At 38.9% G+C, this 19683-nt stretch overlaps 1 protein-coding gene across 1 annotated transcript in view; it reads right to left on the minus strand.

Annotated features, from left to right (window-relative positions):
- Window positions 1-1081: 1081 nt before the first annotated feature.
- The window catches only part of TRIM24 (tripartite motif containing 24), a gene marked incomplete at its 3' end in the record, with an annotated part of 34016 nt that continues 15414 nt past the window's right edge, over window positions 1082-19683 (minus strand). The window contains exons 6-15 of the mRNA XM_010087792.1: window positions 19444-19558; window positions 18604-18750; window positions 13957-14074; window positions 10292-10557; window positions 9501-9665; window positions 7857-8036; window positions 5350-5485; window positions 3565-3637; window positions 1998-2166; window positions 1082-1395 (exon numbers count right to left, since the gene is read on the minus strand). Coding sequence (XP_010086094.1) covers window positions 1082-1395; window positions 1998-2166; window positions 3565-3637; window positions 5350-5485; window positions 7857-8036; window positions 9501-9665; window positions 10292-10557; window positions 13957-14074; window positions 18604-18750; window positions 19444-19558 — 1683 coding nt within the window. The remainder of the gene's footprint in view (window positions 1396-1997; window positions 2167-3564; window positions 3638-5349; window positions 5486-7856; window positions 8037-9500; window positions 9666-10291; window positions 10558-13956; window positions 14075-18603; window positions 18751-19443; window positions 19559-19683) is intronic.

The following is a 19683-nucleotide window of genomic DNA, read 5'->3' on the forward strand; positions in this document are numbered from 1 at the left end:
AACCCATCACAGCCTTGTAAATACATAATTACCTATGTGCTTAAAAGATTTTTTTTTTTCTTGTCAGAAAGGCACAAATGTTTATAAGTTTAGTGTTTACTCTAATTTATGGTTTTGCTTATGGCACAAAGCTGTAACACAGTGTAATTTTATTTAAAAAAAAAGAACTGTAATTTGAAGTTTCAAAAGATAGAAGAAACATTTTTATGCATCATTTCTAGTGACATTTAAAAGAGTAGATGTACGCAGAAGTATGCTTGTTCAGAGTAGCAGAGATGATCAACGTACAAAACTAAGCTGCTATCCAAATCTTTTACACCAGCAAACTATGCTCATATTTAAGAACAAAACCTAATATTTACAAAAGCATTAAACAATGAACATGTTATGACAGATGTTTTTATCCTTTAATACTTTTAAGCTTATTGCATGGCATTTCCAAGTTGGAACATTGCAAAATGCCATTTATTTTAATCAAAGACACTAAATCCAGAAGCAAGACCCAGTAATGCTTATAACCTGTTTAAGACTGTATTTTGAAACTCAAGAAACCGAGCAGTTGTTTTTTAACAGCCAATCATGAAAGCCTACTGCTTGTTTCAACATTGAACAAGATGTTACTAGAAGATGTCAGTCGCTACATCCCATGCTTGGACTGTAACCATGTTTAGCACTATACTAAATAATATGTTTCATACTATATTAGCGTAGATTTTTCTTTAATATTATTGCTATTATTATTATTATTGAAGAAATTTAAATATTTTCTGTCACCCTTAAAACATTTCACAACAGATTGGTAATTCTGTGGCCCAATTTTAATAATGGATGCCCTAGACGTAAGTGATCTTGCTTAACTGCCCAATAAGTGAAGAGTTCTATTATTGTGGCTGCAAATCTGTAAAGTTAAACTAGAGCGTCAATGCAAGTTCCAATTTTCACCAATTAATAAAACTTCTGGATTGAAGACTCAAAGAAGACACTGCTTCCTTTGAGGCTGAAACTTCTTGTACTGGGTTTCACAATACAAGCTTATGCCTTTTAGTACAAGTTTAGATGAAAGTGAAGGTGTCATAATTACCTTGGAAAGCTCATCAAGGTAGGGACATGACAAGAGAGATGGAATACTTTGGGACACTTCTCACAGCAAAGGAGCTCCCCTCCATTTTGACATACTGCACACCAATCTTCATTGGGATCATCCTCTTTTCTACCCTCTCCAATGTGGGAAGGGCCCATCCATCCTGTCTTCCCACTGGACGAGTTCTCCTGCAGTATCCCTGGTTGATCATCTGTGCTGTCCGGTGCATCTGTTCTTACGACAGTTTCATCAGAAGCAGAATTATGATTGCTATCTAACAGCAAAGAAGTAAGTATGCTTCTTGAAAAGGTGGCCTGTAAGAAGAAACAAAGGAATCCAGATTATAATATTTATGTGAATTTACATGACCCTAACAACAAATAAGCTGATCAGAATAACACATTTATATGCAAGCAGCCCTACAACTTGCTACATGCATGCAAAATTTACTACTGTACCATAGCATCATAGAATCATAATCACAGAATCATTAAGGTTGGAAAAGAACTCAAGGATCATCAGGCAACTAAACACAAGAAACTAGCCATGAAAGGCTATTTAATGCCCCGAAAATAAAAGACTAATATTTCATGCCCCAAAAGTCTAGCAAACTTATGTATGTATATGCACTGTGATTAGAAACATTTCCTAGAACCCACATGAAAATTTGATGTTTGCAAGCTATTTCCTGCCTTCCCAGCTTTTCAATGGATAAAAGCAGTCTGATCACACCAGTTAATTAATTGAATTAGCAGTAGAACTAGTTTGGTTCTGAACTTCACCTCTTCTTTTTATTTAGCTTTTTATTTTTTTGCTGAAGAAGTCCCCAACAGAATATTAGTAAATTATTTTATTCCCCATAAATGCAAAACACCCTCTGCCAAAGAGAAAGAAGATTTTTATAACTTGATATTACATTCTGAGGACGGGATTCCTCATCTGTTTCTTGCTTCACTGTAACAACTGGGAAATCGAAGTTCTCATTTGGTGCACTTGACTCCTGTTTAATTCTGATCGGCTCCAACATGACAACCGGAACTTTATGTGTAGAATCAGCTCCTGGTGGTCTGCTGGAGGAGCCAGAACTGTCAATAACAGAAAGAGGCAGGAAAAAAAACCAAAATTAAGAGTCACAACTGGATGCCTTTTGTACGCTGATGCTTTCTGAGACCTCAGCATGCTAATCTATTTTGCTTCTTTGAATCCTGAGCACTACAGTATTACTTTTATAGAATACAACATCCAAGTTTATTTCCTTTCATGTATATTGAAAAGGCAATTGAAAAAGCAAAAGGGAAAATTTTAATGGCCCAGTTCCAGAACTAGAGAATTACTCATGGTTTTACTTTCCATTAGAACAAGACTCGCAAATCTGTTTCTTTTAGGTAATACACAAAAAAAAGCACTTCCACTGAATGTCATCCCACTTTGGAGGAGATGCAGCTGTATTTTGGGGAAGGCCAGTGTTTCTCCAGAGCTGAACTGATCATTGTAAACCACACAAATGAATAAACTAGATAAAACACATATTTATCTTGGAAGAGTTTCTTATAGCCTTGAAGCATTACCAAAACTGGGACCCTACTTTTACAACTAGATCTTTTTGCATGTGTTTAGGCATAACAGGATGAGAATGGACAACCAAACTCAAAAATACCTTCTTCTTTTTATTATTATTATTTTTTAAAACAATTAAGAATTTTAAATCTAACAGAATGAATTCAAGTGGCAGCAGCTGGAATCACATCTTTTAAATGCTAGTAGAAAACTCTTTAGACAAACATTTAAATAGTTCATAAGAGTCCTTCACAGAATTTACCAGGTAAAGGGAATAGAGTAAAAGGTATTCTGTATTAAAAAGCAACTGCAATTCCAACTCAAATAGGATGAATGTCATCTGATTTTTCTCTGCATGAAAAATTAACCTCATGTCAGATGTATGCTCCAATTTACGGGAACACATTAATGGTCCTGCACTCTTCAAACAACATTGTATAATTCTATTTGTTCATTAATATTCCATCACTTAGAGATAAAAACATTTGTGTAGCCTCTCAGTAGATATCTAGTGCTCACTTAAATAATTGTATTATGGGATAAAATTCATAATAACCATCTTCCTAACATCAATTTCTTAAATCTGAAGTCATTTACAGTTTCACAAGGACTTACAATAAATATGCAACTTTTTCCTTTAGCTGATTTTTCTGAATTTAAAACCTAATTTAGAGTTGGCATTCTTTTAATAATGCCAACCTAGCCATCATTTACAGGGTTAATACATTTTTAGATGCGCTATTAATACATTACAAATGTAAATACTACTTTTAGAAAGCAAAGAGTGCTGTGATAACCATCAGGCCTGGCCTGTTAACAGAGAAGGTGAGGCAAATTGACTTCTATATGCATCAATGAGCAAAGAGACTGAGGCATGTTCTACGGAGGTGAAAGTTACATTTTCTTCTCTATCAGTCTTCCCTTACCTCTCTCTGCTCCCAACACTGGAGGCACTGGGTGAACGAATTGGAGGGTGTATGTTTGTCACACTGACTCCTCCTACAACAGAAGACTCATATTAGAACAAAACACAGATCTATGCCAAGTCTGAGATGTGACTCACAGAAGTATAGAGGTTTTGGGGAAAACTTCTCCTGCAGTGTCGTTTATTTAACCCATATCTCATTTAATACAAATTCATGAGAGGATGAGAAGCATGAGAAAAAGAGGGAAGGAGAGGACTGAAAAGGGGCCCATCACATGTAGCAGGCTGATGGGTCAGTACCTTGGCTTGGCTGACCCCTCCACTTGATCACTGCAGTTTGTTTTGTCTTACCTTATTAAATTACAGCAGGTATCTCAAGAGATCTGCTAGGAAAATTTAAGCCAGATGAGCCGGCGAGTAGGAAGAGGTCTGGGGGCCAGATATGAGAGAGACCAAAGGTCTGGGGATCAAAGAGCCAAAAGACTTGTGAAGGACATTTTTGCTGAGCACTGGTCCTGAGAAACCAGAGTGGGCTGTCTGCGCTGTCTGCGAATGTATGATCGACTTGTCTCAGCTAATCTGCCTAAGCACGTGTGTGAGTGCACAAACATTGCACGAGTGCTTACCGGCTCACTACAGATCAGATCAGGAAACGGCAGTAAGGAACAGCTGCTGATTGCAACCAGACATGGTGACAGGAAGCCCCTGTGTCCTTCAAGCCCACCACATTTAGCTACCCATAACAATAACTTCTCTGGTCAACCCATGTCAGTGCTGCACTACCCTTCCAGTGAGAAAGATTTTCAAATATCCAAACTGAACTTACAAATTCACTACTTGTAGCCACTGTCTCCTGTTACATCCTATCTTGCTTTTACAAATACTTGTCTTTTACCACAGCTTCTAGGTTTTAATTTGGTGTAACCCTAAGAGTGACATTTCTCTATGGACTTCTACGCAATCTGCAAAAATCTTGGGCTGCACCAAAAGAAGTGCGACCAACAGGTCGAAGGAGGTGATTCTCCCCCTCTGTTCTGCTCTTGTGAGACCCCACCTGGAGTACTCTGTTCAGCTGTGGGGCCCCCAACATAAAAAAAGACCTGGAGCTGTTGGAGCGAGTCCAGAGGAGAGCCACGAAATTAATCAGAGGGCTGGAGCACCTCCCCTATGAGGACAGGCTGAGAGAGTTGGGGTTGTTCAGCCTGGAGAAGAGAAGGCTCCGAGGAGACTTAATAGCAGCCTTCCAGTACCTGAAGGGGGCCTACAGGAGAGATGGGGAGGCACTCTTTATCAGGGTGTGTAGTGATAGGACAAGGGGTAACGGGTATAAGCTGAAAGAAGGCAGATTTAGATGAGATATTAGGAAGAAATTTTTCACTGTGAGGGTGGTGAGGCACTGGAACAGGTTGCCCCTCAGAGGAACTGTGGATGCCCCATCCCTGGAGGTGTTCAAGGCCAGGCTGGATGAGGCTTTGAGCAACCTGGTCTAGTGGAAGGTGTCCCTGCCCATGGCAGGGGGGTTGGAACTAGATGATCTTTAAGGTCTCTTCCAACCCAAACCATTCTGTGATCTGGTTCTATGATCTGGCCACTTTTGTTCCTAATGCTAAAATATTGTCTCAACTTCCCCTCCTACTACAGTTTCTACAACTTTGTCTTTATTTTCATATTTCTCATCTTTGATACAAAAGTAGAAGTAACTAATTCTGATACCAGTGTTAACATTGACACATTAGATTTTTCCATTACACCACTTCAACAGAAAATTGCACCATATTCCAGTCACCTGAGAGGCCTGGTGATGGTACTGATGAATTTGGTGACTGCACAGTTCTGTTTGAAGGGGGTTTTGGCTGATTTTGCTCTGCAGTGCCATCCTTCCTTACAACATTATCCAGCGTGATGTTTCCTGGGCAATCAATCTAAAGGTGGGGAAGAGAGAGGAAGCAGTTAGTGTTAGGAGGGGGGAAAAAAAACCACAACAAAATCCCTCAAAAAACAACAAACACACCCCATGCTTCTGCTATACTGTTATTTTGAAGGTGAAGACGAAAATGCATTTCTCCTAACTTAAGCCACCTAAAAAGTGAAGTGGTCACTTTAAAACAGGTCATCTTGCTTTCTCTAAAAAGAAAAGAAAGGGACAAATCCAGACAGTGCTTTATTTTAAGATCAGATGATTCTGTAAGTGCCAGTTTTTCTCCATCAGCGACAGAGAAGGATTACATCAGATAAGCAGCTTTCACACATTGAAGTATGAGATGAATTTTTATCTCCACACTTTTTTTTGACATGCTCATGTTAAATCGTCTAAAAAAGATAATAAGCAAGACACAAGCTACCTATTAACTTGCTAGTATTTAACAAGCCTGGAAAAACCTCAAGAGACAGACAGTTCCATCTGTCCCACATACCTTCTGGATAGGGGCCATGCATATTGACTCAAAATGCAAACAGCAAACCAACACTTGTTTTTTTTCACCCACAGCCCAGGCCAGACAACTGAACTCTGTTTTAGGGGCTCCCAATTTACCATTCCAACTTTCTGTAAAAATTATACATTCTGGTTTGATAAAGAGGTGACCTTTTGAAACATTAGGGGTTTTGCAATACTTAAGATATTAGGATAAGAAAATATGTCACCTTGGTATCAGTTTTCTCAATTATCCAGACACCTCACAAATCCACTGGTCTCAACTGCATTGACTACTGAAACTTCTATTTATAAGCTAGACTTATCTGAAGTGGATGCAGAAGTCTCTGCTAGGTCAGCATATTTGCAGTGATTTGGGCCACGTATCTTAATAGCATAAACTTAACTATATGCAAGTAGAAGAGTTCATAATAACACTCTGTACAAGAATCAGTACTAAAATGTCTCTCAGACTTAGTAGTGTTATGATTGTGTTGCATAATTCACCTTTTAAGTCTGACAGATACTGTAACTCTCTACTCTAGGTACTCTATTTAAAAAATAGAACACTTTTATCTGAGAGTTTATTGGTGGGAACAAAAGAAAGGTGGGAGAAACAAGGAGTAACAGCAAGTTATGACTAGAAAACCATGACATTTCTGATATCTACAAACCTTAGGCCACAAAAATAGGCTTGGCAGTTGTTTGAAAGAATAAAGTCAAACTGACTAAAACTCAAGAGCTCTAACATGGACCTCTGACAAACATGTACCAAGCAGAAGAAACTATGAAAGAGAAGTTTAAAAGCTTAAGATGCTCCTTCTATTGCCTGCTCAGAGGCATGCTACATACAAGTACCAAAAGGAAAAGATATAAAGAATATATCCAGTATACCAACAATTAACACCTACCTAAGGCAGCCCTTTCAATGAGTTAAAAATATAGTTTAAAAATGTTAAAAATTTACCAGAAAAACCATCAGCAAAACAGTGTGTCCTGCTTTTGGCTGGGATAGAGTTAATTTTCTTGCTAGTAGCTTGTATGAGGCTATGTTTTGGATTTGTGCTGAGAATAATGTTGATAACACAGTGACATTTTAGTTGTTGCCAAGAAATGTTTACATTAAGCCAAGGACTTATTCAGCTTCTCATACTGTCCTCCCAGCTTCTTCTCTACAAGCTGGAACCAGCTGACCCAAACTGGCCAAAGGGGTATTCCATACCATAAAACGTCACACTCAATATATAAGCTAAGGGGTTTATCTGGGGGGATGCAATCACTGCTCAGGGAATGGCTGGCTGTTGGTCAGACAGTGGTTGCATCACTTGTTTTTCTTGGGTTTTCCTAACAATTCAGTAGTAGTAGTAGCAGCAGCAGTAGTAGTAGTAGTGGTATTTTAAATCATTAAACTGTTTTTATCTCAACCCATGAGTTTTCCTACCTTTCCCCCCTGATTCTCTCCCTCATCCCACTGAGGGGGGGTGGGGGGTGAGTGAACAGCTGTGTAGTGCTTATTGCTGGCTGGGATCAAATGATAACAGAGTGCTATCTATAGATACTGGTAAATAAAAGCTAAACTAACTCATTTTGCTAGTATAAATGTGGATATGGAAGTGGAATATGCAGCATGTAAATAAACAAGTCCAATTACAATTACAACCTGCAATGTTACTTTTCTTGGTTATCCTAACAGCTGTCTCCCAGAACAGTTCTGAATATCACCAGCAACATGTACGCAATCCTGCACTCTTGTTTTCTGTAACTGTCTCATTTTGACAAACAGAGCAAGAATTTCAGTCTAAAAGGTTTCTATTTCTCACAAACATTAAAACTTACTTCAAAACAGAATTCACAAAACATTGCTTTTACGTTACACTTACATCAGGAAGAGATGGTAGATTGTAGGAGCTACCCACTGGAGAACTCAGATCTATCACAGGGGGACCATATGTCTTCCCATCACATCCTGCAGCACTAGTGACTGTGGGGCTGGATGGAGTGGATGTTGTGCTGCTTGCAGTTGAAAGGGGAGTTGAAGTTTGTCCACTACCAATCTGCCACTGAAAAGACAAGACGATAATGCACAATTCAGCATTATTTTTTTCAGCAGATCACATCTACTGGATATACTGGTTCTAACTGTTAAACAAGCAGCTTAGTTCAGTAAGCTAAATTCAAACATAAAATCCTGTTTTACTCTGAAGTTATCTTACTCAAGAACCAATCTTACAAGACAAGTAGTTGAAAATTATGAATAGAAGAAATGAATGTGAATTCTTAAATTTAAAGCTATATCTTGATGTTAAGTATCTATTAATATTTCATGCTGCATTGACACTGTTGTGGGAGAATGTAACAGTTTTAGTGAAATAAAAGCATTACAGATAATAGGCTGAATGCACAACTGCTCCAGTGCTTTATTAAGTAAATAGCTATAGTGTCACTGGGACGCCATTAAGTATTTGATGTCGTGCTTCCCTTAACAACTTAAAGTGATTAAGAATTTGAAATGCTGACTGGATCTCCACCCACATATATGTTTAACACCACGATATGAAGTGCACAGTCAATTCAGACTAAATTTCTTTCTCATGTAGACATATGCAGTTTTCAATGACTTTAATGGAATTTCATGGCAACCGTAGGCAAAATTTGACTCTGCTCAATTCCTTTATAGTCAGTCATTCCATTTACTGGTTTCTAGCTTCAGAAAGACACTACTAGATAATGAAAATACTTGAAAGAAAGGCTTGCAGACAGGCCAATCTTCTTTTCAGAGGCACAGAATAGAAGTGACTTAGTTTTTTACTACAGGTTCTCTTCTTCATCTTCTCAGATGAGATTCATTTGATTCTTCCCTGCTTACCTCTAGTGACATGATTTTCTCTTTCCTTCCACATACCTAACAACTCATGTGTTAACAGGCTTTTTAATAAAGATTTGCCTTCCTGAATATCCAGAAAACATCTGAAGTGTTTGCTTCTGTACCAGTTCAACTGCTGATTACCTGAGTATTGATCAGTCTTACTCAGCGGAGGTCCCACAACTGTGGACTTCCTTTTCTCTCCTCATCTGTAGAAGTTCAGATTTGGCATACTCTGGAGAATGGTGGCAGCTATAGCTTTTTAGTCAAGCTTTTCCCTGGTTCCTAGTGAAGTCACTAACATCAAGCTAAACAGTGGGATTTTCTATTTTGTCTGTTCACTGACTGTAGTGTGCAGATCATGGCCATGTCAAGTTTTGCATAAGTGGCCAGAGATCACAGTAATAGCAAACAAGAGGATGAAACACACATAGCACACACAGTGACTTGCTTCTGTAACACTTCAGCTGCTTAGAACTGTCAAAATGAAAGAAACTTGACAGTTATCTCATTAAGAAAACTTTGGGTATCTTGTCATAGAGAAAAATGCAGTCTCTGTTATAATTTAAAAGTACTCTAGAAACACAATATAAAAGTAAGATTATATAAAGCACATTTGTTTTCTTTCTACATGGTGAGTGAAAAGGGAAAGAAACTCTACCTGTTTTATAGCTTGCTGTGCCAAGAATGCCATTTGCAATGGGTTGGGCTTTATTGCTTGTCTTGGTAGGTTCTGATTTTGGGGAAATCTCATCTGTTGTGCAGGAAGAGCTGAACCATTGGACTTGGGGCTATGATTCTGAAAATGAATCAAGCGCGGAGGTGCCTGCATGAAAACAAACAAAAAATTCTGTAAGTTAGCTGGTATCTATCCAATGTTCCAGAAATTTTTACTGAGTGGGCCTTTTAAACTTCTGAAACTCTTAAGAAATTAGATGCAAACAAATAGTACCATACCATTTATCTGAATGATCACACAACACATTAATTGTCAATGTTAAAAACAAAACCTAGTAGATGGATTTGGATTATTCCAATATAATAAATGCAGATACTCTCACAAGAGCCAGTAAGAGTATTTCCAACATTGAAAGTTATATAGGAGAATCTCAGTTTTATGCAAAAAAGCCTTGGAAATACATTAATGATAAGATGCAGTTTTTAATAATTTGACAAAAATACAAAATACATAGCTCAGCACTATATATGGCTGGATACCATATGATTTGGGTTTTTTGTTATAAAAATAGGCTGAATGCTACCATGTATTCTGCCAGACAAGATTAAAATGCCCATTCAATTCTCAGTAATGTTCCCTAAATATGCTACAGATGAAGCTATCTGAAGTTATGTATCTAGACATAATTTCCTTCTTTTTCCTATCTTTCTTTACTTTCTCTTTCAGTGCTATGGAAAAAAGGAGAATCTTCTCTGGATATAGTCATAACTTACCTGATGAGAAGCAGGAGGTTGTTGCATGGCTCCTGGCATTCTTGGATTTGGTAAACCTACTGGACCTGCTCTGCGTTGAGCTTGCTGTCTCTGAGCCATGACCTGTTGCTGCATATGCTGGAGTCGGAGCTGAGCTAAGCTTATCTGCGTTGGGAACTTGGACAGCTGGTTTGAAGGTAAGCTACCTGGTGGCTGTAAGTTTGTTTCCATGACAGGGCTCTTGGGCATATGTGGTGGGGTTTCTTTATCTTCAATTACCAAAGAACCTGGTTTAAACAAAATAAATAAAAATAATACCACAATTTTGCAGCTAGCAGAAATGCTATTTTTCACAATTAGTTCCTTTTATACCATCAGGTCATCATTCATTATTGTAATGTAAAGAAGGGATAAACACGAGATAGAGGACTCCGTCCATTTTGTCTATTTTCATGCAATAAAATGTTCACATTTAATAATGCAGAAAAGGAAAAACTAGCAAGCTGTCTTGTGCTGCAGCCTCCTCTACATGGTGAATTCTCCTCAGAAGGTGTCCTGGCCTTTCCAGAAGAGCAAGGGAGCAAAGTTTCAATGGGAAAGAGCATCCTGATCCAATCGTCTGATAAAAAGATTTTAACTGTATCATAACACTTAAAGATAATGTGATCCTTTCTGGCCTCTGAGTCAAAATAATGGAATACTCAAATGATACTCTCAGTTGCTACACACCACCAATTCTAGGATGTGATGGGCACCTCCAGGAGATGTTTTATCTCTGTCCACTGACTTAGAAGGAAATTTGACGAGACAGGTAACATTTAGACACTTATGCTGGGTGAGAGATTTTATATGAAGAGGCATATAGTGTGATTACATAAAACTCTCATGTAAAATTCTGGATATCTGATCCAAGAAAGATTAATTCCATCTAGAATGGAGTTTTACTTGATTCAAGGGAATAGCACACTGTTTGTACAGGAAAAAGACAAAGACACTTTGTTTAAAACAGAGTGAAGTAGGCAAAGTTATGGTCCAAGACCAAGAGCTACAAAAATGCCAATGGTCTGTGGAAGGTTGCACAACAGCTTTTCAATACGAGTGCGGGATAGACACCTCATACTCCCTTCCCTCCCAGCAATTTAGGGCTGTGTCCCAGAAGAGTTCACCTCATGAGGTAGGTATACTACATAGCAGTTTGACAATCCCTGTTACAACATAACTTGAAATCACCCTCTGCCACTTCTCTCTTCATATCCATCTGTCTCTATGGATCTTGTGCTGTCTAACCTGGCTCATCTTGGAGTAAATTACCTGAAGGAGGAGGAAACTTCTTGTATTTTATATTCCTCTTTTTCATCCCAATAGCTGAGAAGCTATGCAAGTAGCATCATTCTAGTCCTCTATCTAGACATAGACACAGAGGGAGTCTAGGCCAGCCAAAATATGTAGTGCAGAGCAGGGCAGAAAGCTAACATGAACAATACTATTTTCATATTGACACTTGGTAATTTTGGTGTTGCACACATTTTAATTACGATTCCACCACATCAGTCATTAACAGAAATAGTAAATATGCTAAATACAATGGAAAAACCCTACCCATCTATTGCCTAATACCCTTTATTAGGCCTATAACAGGTCTAGTCAATGTTTCCCATAAAGTGAGCAGAGAAAAATACAGATGGATAATACTGTTTCCCATATACAGCTGTATGAAATATTTCACTACAATCAAAATAGGTGTGTTTCATTTTCTTTCTCTAGAAAAGGAATTACCTTGACAAAAACAGTATTGACTGTACTACAATAAGCTGTCAGACCCATACCACATTCTTATTCTGTTCTCTCCAAGTCTAACTGCATCTCTAAAAGTCTTTCCAGACTTAACACCTGTGGTATAAAGCTACTTACCCAAAGGTACTCCGGAGAATGATTCCCTTCCATTATTCTAGAAAAGCATGGGTTATCATACAATTTGTGGAATCAAAACACTGTAAATGCTGTATTTTTTTTTCTTAAATACATTCTGAAATTCATAAGAGAGCTATGCTATTAGTGTGCAGATGCTATCACACTGTCAGCAACATGCAGCCTGATGAGAATTCAAGCCATTCCCAGAGTAACATGTTTCTTTATTTAGACTTTGATTTTTCCTTCAGTGGTTCTTAAATCTGGTTTATCTAAAGAAATTTAACATGTCTCAGCATAAACGTAACAGCCTAAAGGTTGTGATTTCTGAAACCAGATAGATAAACATGATCCAGTTTTATCTATCACTTAAATAGATAAACTGTTACAAGAACTCCTGTGCTGATCTATACAGGTGCCATCTCTGTCGTAGCACTTTTCAGAATTTAAGGGAACACATTTCAGCAGATCAGTGGCTCATTAAATAAACAAATAACAAAAAAGAGCCACAAAAGCAAGCACAAGAAAAAGCCCTCTCTTAGCAAGCATCATCTCAGTTTAGCAGCAGTTCACAGTTAGCATCACAAAGCTTGAAAGTTTGTTTCTGGAAACAAGAGATTCACTTTTGACTCCTTTCCCACAGAAAATTATTTACAAAGAAGGAGCTTGAGGAATTTCCCTGCTACCATCCAGTGTACTGGTGTGTGGGGAAAGGAGCTTGTTCACCTTAAAGCACTGCCATAACACTTTCTTTCTCTGCCTTTGTAGAGAAACATACATTTGCACCTCTCTGTACATTTGAAGAGCTGACTGCACTTTCTCACGACAAGCAGAAAAGGTCTCACAAGTTTCTTGCACAGCATTCTGCACGACTGAAAAACAAAAAAATGCCCATCAAGCCAACAGTGGAGAGAGAAAGGAAGTATGACAGCAGTCAAAATCCTAAAAAGACCTCTAAACTTTAATTCCTGCTCCTAAGATGATGAGTTCCTAGGATGCTTATCTCCATTAAACTCAGGCTTTCAGGCAATCACACAAGAAGGCTACCTGCAAAGCTTCCAGGTTCTGGGATTCACCAGTATCATAAAACCCCAGCAATTTATAGCTGTAAGAAAAAATTTAAAGACCAGTTTGGAGACTAGATCAAAATCCGTTAGGATAATGAAGATGAAGTACATTTGCAACTCTGTTAGAAATGCACTTTCTCCTGAATTCTACCCCACAACTTCAAGAAAAAACAATCTAAAAGCAAAACAACAGCCAAAAAGTAGTGTTCCCTTCCCTGTTGTTCTTTCTCCCTTTCTCTTCATCTCAATTCTCAAAGCTTATTGTTCAGCATGGCAAGGGAGCAATATATTACGCTGCTGCTGTGGGTTTCAGCTTGGGAAGATGGGACTGAAGTAGAAGAAAGCGCTGGAAGATGCAGAATGAGACTGCCTTCTGGAATCCTTTCTTAGGATGTGAAGCAGGGTTATAGATTGCATTGCTTGCTTCAGAAGCCAGAAGGCATGTATATTGCCCAGGAAACTGAAATCTCCTATTTTCACCATCACACATACCATTCAAGCAAGGTAAGTTTATTAATACTTTATCATAAGTATTTCTAAATAATACTTTTCCCCATACAACACACTTTAGAAGTCTTCTACACATAAGGAGATATATCTAACAAAGTAAACCAAGAAATTAATAGTGCAGAGGCTATTTATCATCACAAAAAGAAAGCTGCTTTCAAAATAGGATCAAGACACCAAAGGGCTAATAAAACTTTATCATACCTAGATTGAAAATATTTTGAGCCCAGAAGCTAGGATCACAGTGAAACTGGATGGTATTGTTAGTCACTGGTGAAGCATCACACCTTGCTCGGAGAAGATACCGTAGTCGATACGTAATCTAGAACAGGAACAAAGACTTTTTTTTCTCTGGGGCCAGAGCCATGTATATGAACAGCATAAAAAGTATTAAAAAACAAACAAAAAAAACCAACCAACAAACCAAAAAAACCCCCACAAACCAACAACAAAAAAGCCCTGAACAAGCCCACAGAAAATCAAGGTGAAAGATAAATTTGTCCAAGCTACAAATAAAAGAGGTATTCTTAACGTTTTCCTTATTTCTAAAGTAGTTTTAAAAACCAATCAACTACAGCCTAAAAAAATTAATTCTTCTCCCCTACAGAAATGTGTATCCTTCCACAAACTTGGTCATTACATTCAATGACTTCAAAGTGAATTACTTGCAAGTGAATTACAGATTCACATAAGCATTGTTGGGTGTTTTCCACCCAAACCTACGCTAGCCCATTCATTTTTCTTTCAAAGAAAAGTATCCCATCCTTTCAGCAACAAGTATTATCACAGGAAATTTTACTTTGTAATAAAAATTTACGTTTTCTTCACACAGCCAAAGAACAGATTTTACAAACTTTGTCTTTGAAACCTCTAAGATTCACAGATATTTTCAGACTCTTCCAACTCCTTGATTCCATAGGACTGGACTATAATTACGTTACACAAGCAGATATTAAGCACTCAGTATTTAGCTAGTTCCTAGAAAGAAAAATATTTTCTTGCAGTTGTTTTACTAGAAATACATAACACAGGTACTAATTTTAGAATAACACAGAGCACATACAGAAAAAAACTTCAGATTTCAACACTTAATTTTTCTTGAATAATAGATTATTTCCAGGAAAAGTTCCAAGAGACATACTTGGCAAAATCGTCCTACTTGTTTCAAATTATACTAGTTATATTTTACAAAGGAAATTTTTAAGAGCTTCCAGTCTATAAGTTTTTTCTTCCAATTTTAGGCAAGTCAGTTTTAGACCAGATACAAAAAACTTTTATCAAGGCTTAAGTTTTTTTTAATGGCCATGGAAAATTTTAAGTGCACTACTATATTGAACATAGATTTCCTAGGATTTCTGTGTACTCTACCAGAATCAAGTATACTACACTACAGAAATTCATAGAACCAAATCATAGAACGGTTAGGGTTGGAAAGGACCTTAAAAATCGAGTTCCAACCCCCCTGCCATGGGCAGGGACACCTTCCACTAGACCAGGTTGCTCAAAGCCTCATCCAGCCTGGCCTTGAACACCTCCAGGGATGGGGCATCCACAGCTTCTCTGGGTAACCTGTTCCAGTGTCTCACCACCCTAACAGCAAAATATTTCTTCCTAATATCTAGTCTAAATCTGCCCTCTTCCAGTTTAAATCCATTACTCCTTGTCCTATCACTACACTCCCTGATAAAGAGTGTTTCCCCATCTCTCCTGCAGGTCCCCTTCAGGTACTGGAAGGCTGCTACAAGGTCTCCCTGGAATATTCTCCAGGTTGAACAATGCCATCTCTCTCAGCCTGTCCTCATACGGGAGGTGCTTCAGCCCTGATCATCTTTGTAGCCCTCCCCTGGACTCGATCCCACAGGTCCATGTCCTTCCTGTGCCGAGGACTCCAGAGCTGGATGCAGTACTCCAGGTGGGGTCTCACGAGAGCAGAGTAGAGGGGGAAGAATCAGCTCCTTCAACCTGGTGCTAACGCTTCTCTTGATGCAGCCCAGGACACAGTCGGCTTTCTGGGCTGCAAGCACACCCTGCCTGCTCATGTTCAGCTTCTCATCAACCAACACCCCCAAGTCCTTCTCTTCAGGGCTGCTCTCTATCCATTCTTAACCCAGCCCGTATTTGTGCTTAGGATTGCCCTGACCCACATGCAGGACCCTAAACTTGGCCTTGTTGAACTTCATGAGGTTTGCACAGGTCCATCTCTCAAGGCAGTCGAGGTGCCTCTGGATGGCATCCCTTCCCTCCAGTGTGTTGACCACACCACACAGCTTGGTGTCGCTGGCAAACTTGCTGAGGGTGCACTCAATCCCCCTGTCCATGTCACCACCAAAGATGTTAAACAACACCGGTCCCAATTATCAACCCCTGTGGAACGCCACTTGTCACCAATCTCCACTTGCACATTGAGCTGTTGACCACAACTTTTTGAGTGCAACCATCCAGCTAATTCCTCATCCACTGAGTGGTCCTTCTGTCAAATCCTTATCTCTCCAGTTTAAAGACAAGGATATCATGCAGGATTGTCTTTTTTCGTAGTCTTTTGCCCTGTCACTAATACTGGTTGTATACAGTTCTTGTCATAGTTTGCTCCATATATTCCTCCTATTCGGCACGCTCATATATTGTAGATAAATTTGTTACTAGACCAGATACCTCCTGATAGTAACAGCAGTAGCTACCAGTGTTTTGTTCGTGCTAGAGGACTAGTCTGGGAAACTGGTGTCTTCTTGCAAACTGTTTAGTATGCTATTTCCCTGAAGCACAGACATTGTCTCCTAGCTGTAACTCTGCATTAAAGTCTGGTGGGCATTCCTTCCTCCTAGTTTCAAGTGGTTGGATATGCTGGAGCAGAAGTCTCACAACGCTTCTCCATGCATCATCGTTCAGGAACAGATTTTCCAGATGTCCAAAGACAGGTTAGCTATTGTCCTGGTTTCAGCTAGGACAGAGTTAACTTTCTTCGCAGCAGCTGGTGTGAGGCTATGTTTTGGATTCGTGCTGAGGAGAAGGCTGACAACATACTGATGCATTGCTGCCAGGACAGTCGAGCACTTGTCAATCTCTCTGCTGTGCCAGTGTCTGCAGGGGCAGGAGAAGCTGTGAGGGAGCACAGCCCCAATTACTAGCCTGGGATTTGACCTTAGGTTTAGGACTGAGACCCAATGTGGCCAAGGGTATATTCCATATCATGCACATCGTGCCCAGTATATAGATGAGGATCAGTCCAGAAGTACCCCCGCTCTCAGGTTCGCCTCGCTCTCTCAGTCAGCTGTCAGTTCCTCGGACACTCGGGCTCTTATTTGCTTTCTGAGATTGCAGTTTCCGGACTCTCCCTGCTCCAAGATCATGAGCTGGGAATGGGCTGAGCCTTGGTCACTGGGTGATGAGCAGTTTCACTGTGTATCACTCATTTGTATATTTGTATATATTACCATTATCGTTATTTTCAGTTTTGTTGCAATTTAATTATTAAACTGTTCTTATCTTAACCCACGAATCTCTTTTCCCTTTACTTCTCTCCCCCATCACCAGGAGCAGGGAGAGTGAGCGAGTGGCTGTGTGGTGTTCGCCAGTAGCTGCATTCCAAACCATAACAGTTACTCCACTCCCAAATAACACCAACTTTCAGCAAAAATTAAGAGCCTAAAACTCATCTGTACTTTTGAAAAATATTTCTCATTTGCTGAGTGAGGCTTTATGGGCTAGATGGTCTTTTTCTTCACCCACATAGTGTTTATAAGATTAAGACACCTGCAACATAACTTGTTTTCTTACTCATATAGCAGAAGTCTTGGTGGCAACCCTAACCAATTATAAACAACATGACTCAGTTTGATGCCCTTTTTCTCTTTTCAGTTAAAAAATATTACTTGCTGAGGCAATATAAGGCACGCCAAATAAACTTAACTATTTGAAGTAAGTTGATAAAAAACAGTAATATTCTACTATCTGCTATAGCCTGCGGCATTTTAATGGGTATAAAACCCCCACCACCAAACAACAACAAACCCAAAACCAAAGAAAGAAAAAATCACAAGACCCCCAGCAGGTTCTCAACCAAGCAATGAGAAAATAAAGAAAAACCTTTGTGCTCCAGTTATAGGAACCGGAAAAAAAGGATTTAGCATCTTTGCTCAATTTTGTCACAGATTTCTGTCAGTAGGCTAGTACAATCCAGTAACCTCTGGACAAATCATGGTCAGCTTTTTTTTTGTTTTTTACTTCAAGCTTTTTAGAATTTCTGTTCATCATGAGCAGTCAGCTTAGTGAGAGCACATGCACTCAGATCTTAAGTGTCATTACAGCACTGAAATATTTAGCTTCATAACTGTTTGCATGGCAAGCAAAAGCCTCAGCTTCATTTTTATCAATTTTTGAAGACTTTTAATGGAAGATAAGTCTGACAGAACAAAGCAATACATATTTTTTACATTAAAATGCTGGATATCAGACACTATGATATATAAATACCATCTTTCTCTGAACTCAGAAGCTGTTAACAACTACTGAAAAAATCTCAGTGATGATGTAGGACATGTAACAATTCTCCCAGCATTCCACGCCTTCATTGTTTTCACTCCACAGAAAAGGAGCTGTTCCTAGTTCTCCAGATCTACAATATTTCTATGCTAGTGTAACAGGAGAGAACCATGACCAGAAAGCTAAATTATTAGAAACATTCTCTATTTATGTTTAAGAGATAACCATGAAAAAATATATACAAATGTTCCAACTAGTAGAAAGTAATTAAAAAGTCTAATTCCCTAGTATCACTGACAAGTGTGTGCATGCACCTATGTGCCCCCATATTGTCTCTAAGTAAATAGAGAGAGCTATCTTCCTCAACTTTACCAAGCGTTTGCTGTACAGTAGTGCTGTGCTGCTCCCACTGGAAACTGCCCATTTGGAAAAATTCATGACGTGTTCCAGCTGCTTAGAGAGACCTGCCACTTCCTGTTGTTGATGCAGAAGTTTCATCCGATGCTCTTTTGCCAGAGTCTGCAAGTAGAAAAGCAGTTCCAGTCAAAGGGTTCAATTTACAGTTAACAGGCATTAGCTTTCGTATTTGTAATTCCCAATGATCAAGAGGTTTCACTTCTTCTGAAAAGCATCCCTGCCCCCTGACTGCAGCTATCAAACAGACAACCCAGTACACATTTATTCAAGATATCAGGACTTTCTGTGAAGATTCACATTTTCTCTTATGACACATTTTCATGTAAATATGTGACTCTCTCTATACACACACACATACTTTTAAAAACATAATTGGGGTAATATTTTTTCAGGTATCCCTTCCAGACAATTCTGTCCGTTGATTTGCTATTGGATTGCTGAATTTATGAAAAATTCTGATGGAAACACTTTTCATGCATGACGCATAGAATTATGACTTGCAAAAGCATGGAGAATGAAACAGGGCTCAGAGACAGCCCTGATTCACAAAGCAGGGAACACAGATAATAATTACAGATAAAACAACAACAGCCCCCGAAAACCCAAGCCCTCCTTCCCTCCCCCAGCAAAAACCCACTTGCTCGGATGGCTTGAGTGGGCAAATCTCTCCACTTTGGATTTGTGAAAGGACATGCACAGGTGGCTAATGCTAGAAATTGATTTTATTTTAATGTGAATCAACACAAAAAATATTAAGACTGACATTTTTGATTTTTATGATAGAAATTAAATTACCTCCAACTGATGCAGCAGAGCTTTTCCCTTTTTATTTATTTCTACCATCAATGTAAATATGGCAACTTTAATATCCTGTTCCACCTGCTTTTGATTCTGATTCACTTCAAGAATTCTGTAAGTAGACAATATACAAAATAACAGGTTTTAGCTCACAAACCCACCCTCCAAATAGTATAAGCCTCCCCCCCCCCGCCTACTCCATTGCTGAGACTATAGTCTGTCTTGGTCATACGCACC

This window comes from Pterocles gutturalis, unplaced genomic scaffold (assembly GCF_000699245.1).
Source record: "Pterocles gutturalis isolate BGI_N339 unplaced genomic scaffold, ASM69924v1 scaffold30116, whole genome shotgun sequence".
NCBI lineage: Eukaryota > Metazoa > Chordata > Aves > Pterocliformes > Pteroclidae > Pterocles > Pterocles gutturalis.